The sequence below is a fragment of the Lagopus muta genome, chromosome 11 (assembly GCF_023343835.1).
Source record: "Lagopus muta isolate bLagMut1 chromosome 11, bLagMut1 primary, whole genome shotgun sequence".
Lineage (NCBI taxonomy): Eukaryota > Metazoa > Chordata > Aves > Galliformes > Phasianidae > Lagopus > Lagopus muta.
In genome coordinates, this window is record NC_064443.1 from 7,465,262 (window position 1) to 7,482,505 (window position 17,244).

Here is a 17,244-nt window from a genome sequence, read left to right on the forward strand (position 1 = left end):
TACTCAAAGATTTTACACATAAGTCTAATTTTCAATAGCAAAGTAATTCTCGTTTAATTATGAAGCAGTAAAATATTTCAGAGAGAAATGTGTTTTGTGATAATTATTTAACATGCAAGATTTACAAAAAGGTAAGATTGGAAACTTATTTCCATGACAAAATTTGGTGATTTTCATTTTTCTGAAAGCTCTGTTTTGGGGTCAGTAATTGTGTTATTGGAAGCATCTGTGACAACTGTGAACTGATCTTAGTCTCATGGATCTTGTAAAGACAGGCTGTAAGCACAGACTGCTCCCACAGCTTGAAAACTTCTGGTCAATGCTTACACTGGATGTTTTGAAATAGTTTTGGACATCAATGGAACAGAAGTGAACTGCTTGTTTTCAACATTTTACTTAGCAGCAAACTACATTTTCTGGTTTAAAACCATCAACTATATGTGAAATTTGTTTTGAAAGGATGTTTCCTGGAGAATTTTATAAATATATTTCAGTTTTTGAAGAATTTCTGTGAACAATTTTAAAATAATATATGTTTAAATATTTCATTAAAAAAGATATGTGCACTTTCTAAGTTTCTGTAAAGCTTCATTTGCTGAAAAAGTCCTGTTTCTGTCTGTATGCGTAGAAGTCAGTGGTCTGTGAGACTCAGTGCAAGTCAGTTGTGTTTTGAAGTAGTGATGGAAAGCACACCGTGTTGTGCTGCTGACAGCTGACGTAGCCCTTGTCTGGGAAACTGCTTTCTGCATCGCTACTCTCAATTTCCAGTCTTTGTTAACTGAAGTCAAGAATATGCCTATATTTTATGTGAGCTTATACCTAACTTTCAGATGTATTTTGAAGTAGGATACGGAATAAGAAGAGGTTAATGCATTTCTTGAACATTTGGATATTTTATATTCATTCATGTTTTTATTATTATTTGTAAAAATACGAAAAGCGTGATGTAAGGGGACAATAGGATTTTAATTCTTCTGCAAACATAATTAGTTTTCTTAGATATATATTAATGTTTTGACATGGCTAATGAAGTGACAAATTTTCCTCTTACTAACTTATTGAACTGACCTTTTTATCCATCTGTGGGATCTTAAAAAATGCTTTCCTCGTTTGTTTTTTTTCCCCACTACGTGTGTCTTCATTTTCTTAATCAAAATCATTATGTTTATAAATTATACTTAAAACTGTGATTTGTATTACTATGCAATAGTGATAGAGTTTACTGAAGTTAGCTGTGTTTAAGTTGGCAAAAAAAAATCGTTTTGCAATTTAGGTATGTAGAGATTAATGCTATTGCTTTTTATTTAGACAAATAAGACTGTGCCTTTTGGCTGTTCAAAGCATTGAGCTGCAATGAACTACGTTTACTAGGTCACTGCGGACTAATTGTTTTGAAAAAGCAGCCTGTTTTTGTGGCAGTAGTGTATGCTTCAAAATCGCCTAGAGCTAGGATGGAAATTTTCCTCATTTTGACAGACTGAAATTTATTAATGAAATAGAAAGAACTCTGCCTTCCAATATGCAGAGTAATATCTTTTTATTCTACAAAGGAAGATATGTATCCATCAGATAAAATCAGGGGTGTCACGCTTGCTAGTTGATATTTCATTCAGTGTTCTTCTTTTTATGTTGGCATGACTCATGAAACTGGATTTTATCCTGTGTAATTCCTTAAAAACCTAAGAGACTTTATTTCTTCTCTGAACATTATTTGCAAAAGGAAGTGCTACCATACTTTTGAAAATGTGCTTACTTAATCTAAAAGTTAGAACTACAATTTAATATTTGTATTATAGTATAGCCCTTTATTTTTTGCTGAGTGTAAAATTTGTGAAATTGTTCAAACTTCTGACATATCTGGAGAAATAAAATATGTGACGGGAACTGTTGGAACTGGATGATCTGGAGTCCCTTCCAGCCCAAGACATTCCATGATTATATGATTCTCTGTTTACTGTGAGAGGAATATAGGATGAATGCTGACGTGCGTCAGAATTGCTTGCCAGAAGATTTTACCAATGCTTATGGACAAGCAATTATAGCAATGCATAATTGATGAAACATTTAGAACTGCAAAAATAAGGCTTATGGCTATGCAACATAAACATGAAGATAATTGCCAATATTTAGCAAGACCTGTTCTTTTAATATTATGCTGACATTGATAAACAGCTTGACCAGCAATGGGCAAAACAGCTAAACAAAACAATAGGATCTACCAACTTTTGAGGAGACATAACACAAAATAGGACATGAAAACTGTCAGTGAATAATTATTAAGTAGTATTTCCTGAGAGCTAAAAGTTGAATAACTACAGTAAAAAATATTATATGAAGATATGTATATGAAGGTATGTATAAAAACAAACTAAAAGGCAAATAAAGAACAGTTTGAATAACTGGTCAAAAAAAGTCTTGTGACATTTTTAAGTTATTATTCTAATATGTCTATACTTTGGTGTGACTTTGTCAAAAACATTGAGCAGGAACTACTATGGTTTATGAATTACTGTATGCAGTCCTGGTAAGTCTCAAGAAAACTTTAATCATTGTAAAAATATATATAAGAATAATCTGACAAATAAAACATTCTTGTTCATTTCAGCATTTTAGGGAGCACCTTGACAAGCTTTTTGCAAAAGGAATTGGAATGCTGGACATTGCTTTAAATGAAGCTTTCAACATGCTCAATGAGGTAAGTTAATGCTTTTCAGGTTTGCGCTGCTGGTGTTTTTCCAGCTCTTTAGCAATTACTGTCGATTTTAAGGTAATAAATTAGAACCAACTCCAAAACTGTCATGACAGTAAAATATTGTCCATAGAACAAGCAATGTTTATATGTTGGGAAGGATCGTTATATTTACTAACTTTATAATTACAGTGGTTTTTTTGTTGTTGTTTTTGTTCTGTGTGTGTATATACAGTATGCACCTTTATGTGTCTATGTATTTGAATAAGTTTATTTCAGTTGCTGCTGGTAGGTGTTAAAAATATTAGGCTAATATGTAAATTTCACAGTTTCAACTATCCTTAAAAGAATACTGCTAACCATTTTCAACTTCGTCTACAACATGTGACCTTTATATGCCAGAAATCTGTTCACGTGAACTTTGTCTTAGTTAAGGATGTCTGGGTTACACTTAAAAAAGAAAGTTGGAGGGGAGGCTTCATCTTACACTGATAGTCTTATTGAGAATCTAGCTGCGTTTTCAGAATGGTTCAGGATTTACAGTAATTAAACTCACTTAATTTTGTCTTGCAATTACCTGTATTTCAATTTCTGTATTTGCCTGGGTTATTAAGATCTGAAGATGTTGATACCGAACATCTTTGAAATGCGTGTTTAAAATCCACTTTCAAATTCTTTCCAACCACTGATTTAAGCAGGGTTCATTAGTTGCTGTAAGAATACAGAAGTGGTTGGTAGAGCAGTGAGGCACCTACGTTGTCATGTGACAACTGCAATTATCTCTTTTGGCGACAAATGTAGTCTTTGCAGTGATTACCTTTTTAAAAAAATCAAAGCCAATTAAATAAAATTCTGTGACATTTCAAAGACTGCTAATCACAACCAAATGCTCTGAGCGTCAGGATGCATTGAAATTTTTGCTGCTTACTGATGAATCACCGAGTTAATTGTAGTTCATCATAAGTCCCTTGTCATTGTTGTTATTATGGAAAACACTTTCATCATTCTTGCTATTCAATAAAATTAAAGTTCTAGACAAATATGTGACGATATTACTCATCAAAGCATTTGAATTTCATCTCATTCTTACAAATATTCAAACAACTGTGTAGATAATGCATATGCACACAGATTAATATTTTAAAATAGATATATGAAGGCATTCCCCTTCATTAATTCCCGTTTTACTATAACTTGTGCATTTCAAAGTATGTTGTTCATATGAATGTAGAGGGTCTATTTTATCAGAGGTGTTGTGATAGAACAGGGGAGAATGGCTTTAAAGTAGAAGAGAAAAGGGTAGATTTATAATGGTTTTAAAATAAAATAGGCTACATTTAGCTTAGATACGAGGAGGAAATCCTTTACTGTAAAGGTGGTGAGGTATTGGAATGTCTACAGAGATGAGATTTTTATAAGTTAAGAAGTTTTTTACAAGAAAAGTTGTAGGGTTCTGAGAAGATCAGCAAATAAGTGAGGGTAAGTTGACTGCAGCAATTTCAGTGACAAAGGAGTTGCAAACCCACATCAAACTAGAGTATTCTGAAAACGAATCCAGACATTTGGGTTTTTTTGGGCTGCTACTCTGCACAGGTAAGCTGATAAGGTGAGACATGGTAGACAGGGAAAATTTGTATCTTTCTCAGTACCAAGAAAAGAATGGTAGGATGAGGACTTGTCTAACTTGATAATGTATCTGAAATTTAGATAGGAATAGAACAAAGAGAGATTGTTTATTAGCATGTATTTAAAACTTAGTACAACCTGTAGAAACAGAATTGTGTGCAGTGCTACAAGTTATTGGCCTTTTCACATTTTTTAAGTGTTGTGTTTCATACAGAGTAACTGGAAATGAAATAATCTTCCAACTTTGTATTTTGTTGCTAACACCAGATAAACATTTTTATGAAAAATATCATATGATATGTAATGTGGAGTGAATACAAATGCCATATGAATAGCATGTCTCTAACTGGTCTATCTTCTGTATCTAACAGAATGTGTTGTATTTAAATGAACTTTTCCTTTCACAGTTCAATCACACAGGACAAGGGAGTATTTGCAGCCAAGCCATAATGTTGATTACTGATGGAGCTGTGGACACATACGACACAATATTTGCAAAATATAATTGGCCAGATAGAAAAGTAAGTGTTCTCACCTGTATTTAATGGAAAAATGAAACTATCTTATGCAGTATGAAGTATTATGTCTATTAAAAAGTCAGTAGCAATCCTTCTATTCACCTAAAAATGATTTTGGCTAACTGAATGTTTCATTAGTGACAAAAATAATGCTTGTGTGATATTGCTTGAGGATAAATGCAGCCTTTTAATGTAGTAATTAACTTGGATAATAAGATATTGTAGAAATATTAACCTTCAAGGTACATTCTTGGCTATTGTACAATGCTCAAAATTATGTTCTAGGCTGTTTCCTTGATAGGAGGAATATTTGCATTCTACTCTTTATTTTATGAATCTCTATCTCCATCACAAAAAAAAAAACATCAATTCACTGTATTGTGTTAATACTTTCTACTGTTTAAAATGCAAATCTGGTAGATTTGTTTGTATACTTTGTTTGTATGACTACAGCATGAAGCTTTTGCAGCTCAGTAATATCTCTGCCTGTTGGAACACTCATGTTTTTCCTCTTTAATATTGCTTTTAATAATATGTTCAAATACACTATTAGAAAGTAAGCAAAACTCTTCACTTATGTATTTCAATAGATATTTTTAATTTAAAATCGTGATAGGACTTTTTTGTGTGTGTGTTTTTTTTTTTTTTCTGGTTTGTTTGCTTTTTTGTTGTTGTAATTGTTTTTGTGGAGGGGAGGAGATCGGGGAGGAAGAAGATATCAACCCTTCAGGTTTGCTTCCAGAAAGTGTCAGAATTATAGAACGTCCTGGGTTGGAAGGTGCCTTAAATATAATTCATTTGTATTTCTGCTTGTATTTGGTATAACTCTCAAGGAATCCAATAACATATCAGTCTAATTTGCCATCAGTGAACTTCTCCTGCATTACTTAAAACCAAAATGTGGGGAGATGTTTTTTTGTGAAGTTAAGGGTAATTGAATCTTATCCTTCAGAGTGCATGTGGGTTGCCAAAGGAAGGATTATTGCTTCTCATGTACATCATTATATGACTGGCTAGAATCATGTACTGACTGATGCTTTCTGAACGTTCTAGGAATTTTGGTTGAGATGACCATTTTAACACAATGTCCATGTATATCCAAAGTGCCATTGCCCTGGTAATGTTTGTCATATAATCAGGGCGAGACACAACAGCAAATTAACTATACGTCATACAGAATAACTAATAAATAATGCACAATCAAAAGGGAGAATAATACACAATCTGAAATAGATTGTCTAAAGTATTTTTCAGGAACTCGTGATACTAATGACACAAAAATCATAGCTTTTGGTTGTTTAAAAAAAAAAAAAAAAACAGAAAGAAAAAAGGTTTTTAAAGATTATTTCGTGCATTTTGGAGACATAAAGAAAGCATTCCAAAATTTAAGATAAAATGAGTGTGCGTAAGAAATACCTAGATGAGTATGAAATATCTATATTAAAGGTCCCATTTCAGAGGAAAGTCTAGGTGAAAAATGTGATTAAAATGACAAAACTTGAGTTACTCTGAGTCATCTCTGTTTGTCACAATAAGGATATAGCAGAATTACAAGACTGCTTTCTTTACAGATACTTTCTGTTCATTGCAGCACAAGATTAAGTGAAAACTTCTGACTGTTCACTGATTTTACAGATGAGGAAGAGTGAAAACTTAATCTGTGGTTATTCTCAAAGCCTGTCTTAGGTCTCCTTTATTGCCTTTGGAATATACTGTAATAAAATTTCAAATTTCTATTTCTTATTTTTTTTTAGAATGCAAATTAAGCCAGAACCAAACACAATGTTATATAGTGGACAAGTATTTATGGGTTTTAAGATTTGTTTATGTCTGACAAGAATGTTTACAGTTACATGTGGTAACACAAGCAGAGGAGAGTCCAAACATGAGGCTTAAATAAGAAAAAGATTTATGGCATATTTTCCTAACCAATTGGTCAGATACAAAGCTGGTCTGATGAGGTATGGCAATTCCAGTAGCCTGTGAGTAATTGTTAATTACCCTGGAAAACTATAGACTAGCACAAAGAAATAATTGTTTTCAGACTTTTGTATCTGGATGCTGAAAGTATTTCTACCTATCACTTTTCTTTTAACGACATCCTCATATAATTCTATTTTATATAATTCTTACTGAATTAAAATAAGCCATCATGTGTTGTTTCGTTACATACTGAGGCTTTAAGTGAAATTCTGCTGGGTATTTATATTGAGTTGAGAAGGTTGGTAAATTGCATGTTTAAATATCAAATCTCAAGAGATGTTTGGAAAGGGAATGTTACAAAAGGAGGAAGTTAAATGTTTGGTATAGTATTCTCTTGCTGGCATCTTATTACATATTGTGAATGGTATTTCTTGCTCATTTTGCTCTGAGAGGCCAAATTCTGCTGGTTTGAAACTATAACAGACATTGTTTATATATGAAATTGTTATTCATACATACCATTTTGCCAGAGAACCTCTGTTAGCCTTCGTGGTGTCTGGCTATATAATAATCCAACAATACATGCACATATATCGACATGGTGTGGAAGATTCATTACATGCAGGAGATCATAGATGTGTAGTTTAGTGTTCATTTCAGCAAAGTGTTTACATATGTGAATTATTACATCTCAGCTAACCGAAGCAAGAGATTCAGGCATACATTAAAGAGCTTTACTGAATTAAGAACTAAACAAGTTATTCCAAACAATCCCCTCTTTAGAACTCTGTTGTGGGTCTACTTGAGCCTTTCTGAGTAGTTGAATCTTGAGCTGTTAGTGAATCTGCATTTTATAGAATATCCATTTAGAGCATGCTTTGTTCATCTCAATCTGTATTTTTATATATATATATATATATATATATATATATTTAAACTGACATAACAATATTACCTAGAATCTGAGACTTCTGAAGAATATGGTTGTCTCTGTCAATATAACTTGTGTTCTGTTCTCATGTGCAGACATTTGCTGCAATACTGATAAAAACCTATTCTTCTCTGTGAAGTTCCAAATATTATCATCTTGTAATCCTCTCTACTATCCCTATTGTCATTTTCTCAGTGCAAAACTGACAGATTTGTATGTCTGAATGAATATGTTCTGTTTTAATGGGATAACATTTGTGCATTGACTTCTGTTAAGACTTAAGCTCAGTCACAGAGGTTTCCTCTTACAAGCAGTTGAAATCTTTTTTAAGGAATTTTAACAGTGGAGTTCAATTTAGTGCATTGACAAATGCCCTAGAAAACTCAAGTTCTTATTCTGCCATCTTACATCACTAGACATTCAAATCTTGAAAAACCATGTAGGATTTTAAATCTTTTGGGACTAATTATTGAACTTATATTGTGACAATAAAATATATATCCCAATGGTTGCTGGTCAGCAATCCATTATGAAAATAGAAGCAGCTGTAAATACTGCAGAATAATTTGATTTTTTTACTTCTGACTTCTCTATGAAAATCAAGACAATAGCCACTGAGAGTGCTCTTTTCTTAAGGATTGTGCATCTTGCAAACCTTACTGTCCATTTTCATATCTGTAATACTTCAATAGAATCTCGAATTATTCAGTAACTTGTGGTAACATTTTTATGCTTTCTTCAGTTTTTTAAAAAACAGATAGAAACAAGTTATACTCGTTTGTTGAGGAAAAATCACTCCCACAAACACCCTGAAAAAGATGACAACTGTATGTTGTGAGGAAGCTTAAAGGAAAATTTGGAAGTGTACATGAACCGAGGCAACATACGTATACACTACACAAGCTTCTTGCCTTCCTCTTGTTAAGAAGAAACCAGGACTTTCTATTATGTTATTCTATCAGCCTCCAAAGCAGGAGAATTTTTATTTTTTTTTTTTAATAATAACAAGGGTAGCATCAGTTATAGTCTGTCTTTTCTGTCTTTGTGGTTTCCAATTGCTTTAATAATATAAGACAAAACAAACAAACAAACCATGAAGAAAAATTTACTCATTATGGAGAATAATGGCAAAAGATAAAATAATACCGTTCTCACAATTAATAATTTACATTTCAGTCACTAGAAATAAACTGAACAACATATTCAGTATGTCAGATAGGAAGCAACGTGCAAGTTTTCAACTCAAGAATATCTGCTCTTGTTCTTGTAGATTTTCTCTTCCCTGAATACTACATAAAATTTATGCAAATAAGAAATGGGTGGAACATGCTGTAAACTGCGGTAAATCATCTGAAAGTTATTTTTTGTTATAAATTTGCATGAAAGGTTGCAGGGAGCTATCATTGTGTGCAAATGGGGTTGTCTAAAGCCATAAATAAATGTTGGATCTGAATATGATTTCCAACATGTACTGAATTTAAGGCTGCAGCTGATCTCCCTTGCGATGTCCCTTACATTCCCAGGTACACAAAGTACCCATCATACAGTGCTTAGTTATATGTAGCGTGTCACTTATTCAAGATTCCAATGTGCCTCTTCTGAAGCGCGTGCCTCTCCCTTATTTTGCATTGTCAAAAAAAGCCAAACCAGAACAAAAAACTTGACCAGCCTGAAAATGACTTAATTGCAATTGCCCTGAAGTAGGTGTGCAGTTGTTTTCAATTATTTTTACAAATAAATGGAAAAATCCCTAGGCAGTTCATCTACTCTATTAACTTAATCTCCAAGAATTAAATTAACCGAGTATACATTTATTAGTTTTGCTCTCACTGTGAAAAATAAATGGCAGAATTTTCCATAAAAGGAGAGTTTTGTCTAAATACTGCTTGCTGAAACATCTGTGATAGAGATAGGTGAGCACTAAACATTTGCCTTGGGTAAGCTTATATCAAACTTAAGGTTTAATTTTCATCATTTACTCATGCTATCAAGTCTTATAGGCACAAATATTCATGGAAGATGAATTTAATCCTGTATGCAAACATGGCCTTGGTTACATTATCTTTCTATCCTGCCATTTCTTGTCATTTGCAGTTGAAAAAACGTTTCTCATCCCACCAATCTGTGGGAGCACCATCAATGTGGCATTTTTGTGGTTGTACTGCTAGGAATTTTGATTAGGGACCATAGGATCTGACCGGGGAATATGAACAGTTGAAGATTTCTGCTAATTTCTTGAGTATCATTTGAACCTGACTTTATGGTTTATATTCCAGTGAAAAAGAAAAATCAGACTACCATTCAGAAATGTATTTAGAATTTTATTGATTGCAAATTTTATTCCCTATTTCCCCCATATCTCCTGTTGTGGATGCTCCGTCCCTGGAGGAGTTTAAGGCTAGGTTGGATTGCCCTGGGCAGTCACATCTAGTTCTAGATCTAGTGGCTGGCAACCCTGCGTGTGGCCAGAGGATTGGAACTTGATGATACTTGAAAACTCTTGCAACCCAATCCATTCTAAGATTCATACACTATAGTGTCAGTACTGCTTGCATTTTTTTCCATGCGGAGTTGGGAATATATTGGTAGCATCATACCATTGTGTAGAAAGTAGAGATTAGTGAGGTCTAAAATCTCTCTTAGGTTTAACAGGAACCACATCTACCTTTAAAAGGCTTCAGACTGTTAGTGCGCTTCACAATTTCTGCCTCTGCTGAGTCTATACTGGGGGCATCCTGTACCCAGTAGCTGAGTTTATCTTGTTTTAATAAAAAAAATCTGTGTTCTCAGCAGTGCTGTTCCTGGGTGTCTGGAATGTAGGCAGCACACACAACCCACCAGAGATTTATCCAGTGTAACAATACTTTCTTCATCCTATCTGCCAAAAGAGTTTCTTTAGAAAATTGATCTATTTCGGAGACCCCTAGGAATTCCCTTTTCTTTGTTTCCTACATGAGGAGAATATTTGCCAAGAGTAAAGGGACCTGTTAGCTGCTTTGTGAAATCCCTTTTTCCTTTTGTTATATAAAATCTGTTTATAGCATCTTGTATGTTATTCAGTAGAATTCCATCAAAATGAGTGTTATCTGCTCTTCTTGGGCTATGTATCTAAGTTATCTGAATTTCATGCTGAGAAGTACATGGCATCTATAAAGAGATTGAGACTGTTCAGAAATAAAAATAAAAAATGGGTGACAGAACTCATTCTATAAAAAGCATGATGGAAACTTAGCAGTATTATCATCAGTATGATTGTAATAACTATAATAGTATTTTTTCAATATTTTGATTCGTTTGAATAACCAGAACCAAATTTGTGCAAAATATTCATATACTTATACTAACAGCATGAGAAATTTGTGACTGCAGAGATATTAGCACCATATCTGATAATACTGAGTTTTTGGCTAAAAGCAATTCTGGCTGATTAAGTATATTTTGACATATGGCACCCCATTTTGAAAGAAACTGTTTTATTTAGGCTGACCTAAATTCTCCTTAAAAGGTTATGTATGGAAGCTAGAGATGAGCCAAACATCTGACGATGCCTTTGTGGTACGTCATGTTTGTGCAATTTCAACCAGAAAAAAAATGTATTTGGCTCTACATTTGCAGCAAGAGTGACATCTAATAAGCCATTAGATCAATGTCCTATGAATATATGTTAAATACAATATTCTGAAACATGAATCTCGGAACTCTCCTTGTGTGCGTTCTACTTGCATAAAAAATAGGAAATCTAAATAATTTTCAAAATTGTTTTGTTCATAATAGAATCCTCACATACTTTGCCCGTATTAGCAGACATGACTAAATTGAAGTTACTCCATTTTTGGTCACATAGAAGCAAGCATGTAGAAAATTTTTGTCCTCTCTTCATAGCTTTCACAAAAGTTGCTCAAAATTGTGTCCCCTTTTCATGAAGGGAGGTGACAGTCATTAATTGGTGCCAACCAGCCAGAGCAAGCATTTCAGTTGAAAAGTACTGACACTTTAGGAAAATAGCAAATTTCTTTCCTACAAAAGTGAATCCCTCCATCAACCTCCTCAGTTCAGCTAAGAAACTCTGGTAAGCACTGTGCCTCTCTACATCACACTGAGCAACTCTTAGATGTCCTCTTTGTTGCCAGTTATTCAATTCCATAAATACAATAAGTTAACAGTAGGAACAGCTGTCTAAAAGAGGTGTTCAGGAGCCCACTAAGGACTCTTAGGAAAATGGTAGGAGTACAGCAGGCAAGTTCTTCACTCCAGTGCTCACATTTCTGACTTGCAAATAACTACTGTCCAGATTATCACATTAAGAAAATGTAATAAATGTTTCAGCATCCAATGCTACTATATTCTGTATTTTTATGTTTAAATAATTTTTTATAGGCTACGGCATTAATTGAATAGTTTGAAATAACACGTAGATTTGCAGAAAGCAATCTAGATAACTTTACAGCATTTAGTGAGAAATAGATGGGAAAACACTTGGTTTAGTTCACAGCTTTTTAAATATCAGAACATTTAATAGCCATAAGGGAATTGTAATGTAAAACAAGCCATACAAGCAAGTTAAAAACTCAACCAATGAACTATTTTTTTTCTTCTAATGAATGGATTTAGACTTCCCAAAAGAAAGTAGCTCAACAAAACATTTGCCTTTTTCTCCTTCCTCCAGAGTGACTTATTAATGGGTTGTTGAGTGGCAAGAGAACCTGGCCTTCATTCCTACATTTATATTTAATCAAGTGCTAACAGTATCTACAAGACCCAGAACTACTCACAGGAACTGTGTCAGTTCAAAGTGTACTTGCCCTCTGAATGAAGCTGGATTATTAAATTAGAATCACAGGCCAAGTTATGATGCCATCATAAGCAGATACTCTTGTATTTTAATTTGCTTAATTAATTTTGCTGCTATTCTAAAAGCAAAATGTCTTATGCTGGTTTGATCTTTTGATTATGACTGCTTGTATTGTTATATATTGTTCTGTTAGGAAGTTTCTTTCAGTGCAAGAAAACCTCTTGCAAGAAGTTTTCTGAAACAACATTCTGAGATTAGATTATTAAAAATTCATCTATGCTGTATGTCTGAGTTTTGGAAAAAGTACATGACAAAATTATTTAACGAGGATTGCAAGAAGGAACTTCTGTGTAATTCTTATTTAGATGTGTAGATTTTTAATTACTTGTTTACATTTCTCCTATGATACATTAATTGAGTGTGAAAATTATTTGTTGCTTCATTCCTGAAAGTGCAGAAGACAGTTGATGGTTGCAGATTTGGATTCAGTTTTAAAATGTGCAGCTTGAATGCTAGTGCCAGCAAACTGCACCGGTGTGACCATATAAACATCTTCATGGCCACACTAGAAGTCAGTGTAAAATTATTCCTGTATTGCTGAAGTGCTCTTTATCCTTCTTAATGTGGACAAAGTAGCTGGTGTATTGTATTCAACTAACACATAAAATTCATGAAAGACACGGAAAAGCTGTTTCAGTGTTTCATTAATGCTTATTTTTCATCATAACTGGCTGTAATGTTTTAGGAGCTTTCCACTGCATTAACTGAAAACACAGGCAAGGTCTGTGATGTGAGAAAAAAAGCATACAAAAATCTGTACCAACTAACAAAATGTAGAGCTTAAAAAAAAAAAAAAAAAAAGCCCAACTAGACTATTCTGGAATTCAACAGTAAATTTCTCCTTGAAAGATAACTTAAGACTTAATTTACGTATCCTGCAATGTACTAGTCTGGATTATAATCTCATTATTAATAAGAATTTGAAAGGCATTAATATTTTAGTGTATTTAGAAATTCTATTGCATTTCATCTGTCTGCACTGTACAAATTTCAAAAAAGTGAAGGCAGTGATTTTATTTAAATGTGACATTGGCTAATCTGTTACATTATCCCCCACAACTGCTGCAATCCGTGCTGCTGGTGTGATTTTCTGTGATAGTGCCGTTAATAAATTAGGCCCATTGCCTCTTGATGGCAGTGTATTTCCTTCTCAAGTTCATAGGCCTTACAGAACATTTATGTCTCATTACAGCCAGTGCAGCAGTTTGTGCCCTAATAAATCAGAGGAGCTTTGCAGAGATGATCTTGACAGTAATGAATCTTTCTGTTGGCATTTTCACTTCACAGACACAAATAATGAAGCAAAACTGCCCCATCTGGCCACTCAGTAAGAGTCAAATCACAGCGGGAAGCTGTTTTCTCAAGCATGACAAAGGTCATTGTGTGCAGCAGGAGTGAGCGATGGAAGGTTGTGCTGTGAGTGACAGTGTAGAATGAAGCCATTTATGAGCTTTTATCATTATAATTACAATTATTAGCTGTGCAGCCAAGGTTCTCCCCGCCCTTCTACCAGCTCTGTGCTGTTACATCAAGAGGCTACCTTAACTGATTTCTGCAGATTTACTGGGAGAGATGTTGGTTGGCTGTTGCAAAGGAATTGATTCAATCAACTCAGTCAACCATTAAAGTGGTATTATTAAGGTCTCTCTTAGAATTTCTTTTTAAATAAATCTCTGCGAATTTACTTCCTTGAAAGTGCAAATGCTGGCAAAAGTTGTTGTATACCATTTATAAGCAAATAGATAATGCGAATTCACTCAGTTTTAGGAACATATGTCAGAAATACAGAATATGTCATCTCCAATTGGCCAGTGGGTCCATCAAGCCTACTGCTTAGCCTTTGGCAAAATGCAGGTGATAATTCCACCTGCTCTAAAATCCTTAGTTTTTAGGTCTGACTTCATTGTCGTACTATTCATTTATCAGTGGATACACACAAAGTATCAAGTTTTTCTAATTGCCCTTTGCAGAGGTCTGCCCACGTTGTAGACCAGCCCTACATTCAACAAAATGGCACATAGCATCTCTCTTCAAACTTTGTGGCATATTTCTTATCTTCTTACTTTCACCTACTTGATATCTCTGTTGTTTCTGATTTCTTCCTTTTCTAAGATGAAGTATTTTCTCCCAGTTTAGTTTACTGAATGGAGTTTCTACATTGCATCAGACAATAGACCTGGAAAATGGCTTTCTTCTGCTGGAGAGAGGTTCGGGATAGCTTTTTCTTTTCTTTTTTTTTTTTTTCTTTTTTTCTTTTTCTTTTTTTAATCTGTTCAGTGTTCTTTTCAGTAGCAATCCAATCCTGAAAAAATCACATGGTAAGTAAAACTAGCTGATGTTTCTAACAGCTCTACCAGGTGACATTAAACAGATGTCACCCAGATCCCCTCAGTGGCACACTGCTCTTCTTTTGTTCTTCCATGCAATATTTTGCAATGTTTGCTAGTGTCTGTATTCACTGTTCTGCCTGCGTTGTTTTCCCTCTAATTCTGAAATGCTGTTGTTTCAGCAGTCGTAACTCAGCGGGAAATTCAAAAGCTATTGGAGAAGAAAGTTAGTTAATGATAATTTCTGAAATGGGACAAACTTTGTGCTAATTCTTCCTTCAACTAGAGTATGCATTTCCATCTTCTATTTACATAATGATTTTAATCCAGGAAAGTTCACGTTTACTTTACGAATTATATATTTAGAGTACATTTATCCATCACAGAAATGTAGATATTCATTCTATGCCAGCACTACGGAACAGATATATATATATATATATATATTTTTTTTTTTTAAGAGACAGTCCAAAAATTATTTTTTCAGTTGAAATTTTACAAGGGTAATTTCACACCCTTTCCCCAAGAGAGAATGCAATTGTCTCTGTACAAATCTTTCTACAATACAGACACAGTAACTGCTTGTTGAAAGTACCAAATGATCCAGAATAACCACAGATAAGTAGAGACTCAGTGTTATTTTCCTAACCTTCATAGTTTTACATAATGGTATTATTATTAACAACCCAAAGGCCCAGACCAGTTCTATCAAAACTGAACTCGCACCCTGTACTTCTTATCCTTACGAAGAGTTATTTTTTTCTTATTATCTGTGGTATTCCTTTTTTCCAACTTGCAAGCATGAAACAATGCCTAATGAAAACATATATTTGATCCTAAAATAGGAATGAAGGTCTAGGGGCAACTTGTGCCAAATGCTGCTAAGATTAATAAATTCTTCTGCATTAGCTGGACTGACTTAGCAGCCAGAGCCTGTAAAGGAAGGGAGAGGAACAAAGAACATCCAGGTCCATAGAGGCAATGGTGGTGTGAGGGAAGGGGAAGGAGCCTGAAGAAGCAGTTTCAAGTAAGATGAAAGGTTAAGACAAGTGAGACTTTGAGAATGGTGGAAAGGAGCAGTCAGTGAGTCAGGCTGTAAAAGTGTTCAGAAAAATGTACAAGAATATGCACTTTGAAACTTTCTCTACACAGATTCACGGATCTATGTAATAACGTGACAAATACATAGGTTTGCTATGAAATATAGGACTGTTTTGAAATGTTCCTCTGTAATAGGAGACAGCTTTATTTTAGAGTTCTAGCTGTAGAACAAGGCAGTTTGAAAATATCTACATGACCCTAAGAATGGGTCTGTGCAGTGTGCTGTAGAGGAGGGCAGCAACTCCCTTCTGGTCCTTCCAGATCTGATGTGAGTAAATCCTTATGTTTTGGCTGAAACAGCTTAGCTAAACCTTGTGTGGTTTTTTTCTGTCCTGTCAGAAGTACCATGTAGAGTACACTGTATTCTATTCAGCTCTCTCACTGATAGCTATGGGCTGCTACTGAAGCTTGAGTGATAAAGCAGAAGTCATTTTCTTTCCCAGTACGCAGCCAGCAGGATCTGACATTAACACTGCCATATTTTCATATTAAAAGAAACACATCTAATTTTCCATTCAGCTAGTGTTGTGATATCTGCCTTTTTTAAAAGCTAAATTATCACTCTGCTGGCTGCTAGTGTTAATTATATTGTTAGTGGGTCACAGTTTTATGCCTTACCAAAAAAACAAAAAGAAGTTGTAACGGTGTTGAGGCAATAATGTGCGCACATTAATCTTACCAAATGAGAAGACAAAATACTCAAAGCACAGGATGGAACAAGGAGGTTCATTATTTCTACAAGTTCTTATGCTGCTGATATCTCTCACTTTAGTCAATGCTGCAATCAATAACCAAACAAGCAATGAAGTCGTAGGCTAGCTCAGCAACAGTCAAACCAGACAGGCCACCTAAAAGAAGTGTTGCTTAGAGAATTATTCTGAATGGAAGTGTGAGAAATAACCCAAATAAATAAATAAATAAATAAAAAACAAACATCACATTATTAAAAGTTGAGGGAGACAGAATGTGAGAAGGCCCTAGCTAATGTCTTGAAAGCTTGTAAGAAAATAGCTAAAAGAATAAAATTGTAACATTTTACTTATAAAAATAAAATGCCTTGGAGATTATTTGCATAATAATACAATCCTCTGCTGATCGTTGTCACCTCTATTCCAGTTGGCTATCTTGATGAAGAAGAAGAAAAAAAATTAAATGACTGAACTGAAAATGTAGCCCAGGCAGTGTTAGTGGTGAAGTGTATTAATAATACATGCAAAGGAAAGAATGCATTTCAGTGAGATTGAGGTGCAGGTGGATGGTATCTATGAAAAGTAACA

The 17,244-nt window shown here is 34.2% G+C and overlaps 1 protein-coding gene across 9 annotated transcripts in view; it reads left to right on the top strand.

The window, feature by feature from the left end:
• CACNA2D3 (calcium voltage-gated channel auxiliary subunit alpha2delta 3) overlaps positions 1-17,244 on the top strand; it is a 466,111-nt gene that overhangs the window by 263,895 nt on the left and 184,972 nt on the right. For all 9 annotated transcript variants that reach the window (XR_007379393.1, XR_007379392.1, XM_048957969.1 and 6 more), the window contains exons 10-11: positions 2,606-2,695; positions 4,723-4,836. Coding sequence is in view for 7 of the 9 variants with exons in the window: in XM_048957969.1 (XP_048813926.1) it covers positions 2,606-2,695; positions 4,723-4,836 (204 nt within the window). In the remaining 2 variants the exon portion in view is untranslated. The remainder of the gene's footprint in view (positions 1-2,605; positions 2,696-4,722; positions 4,837-17,244) is intronic.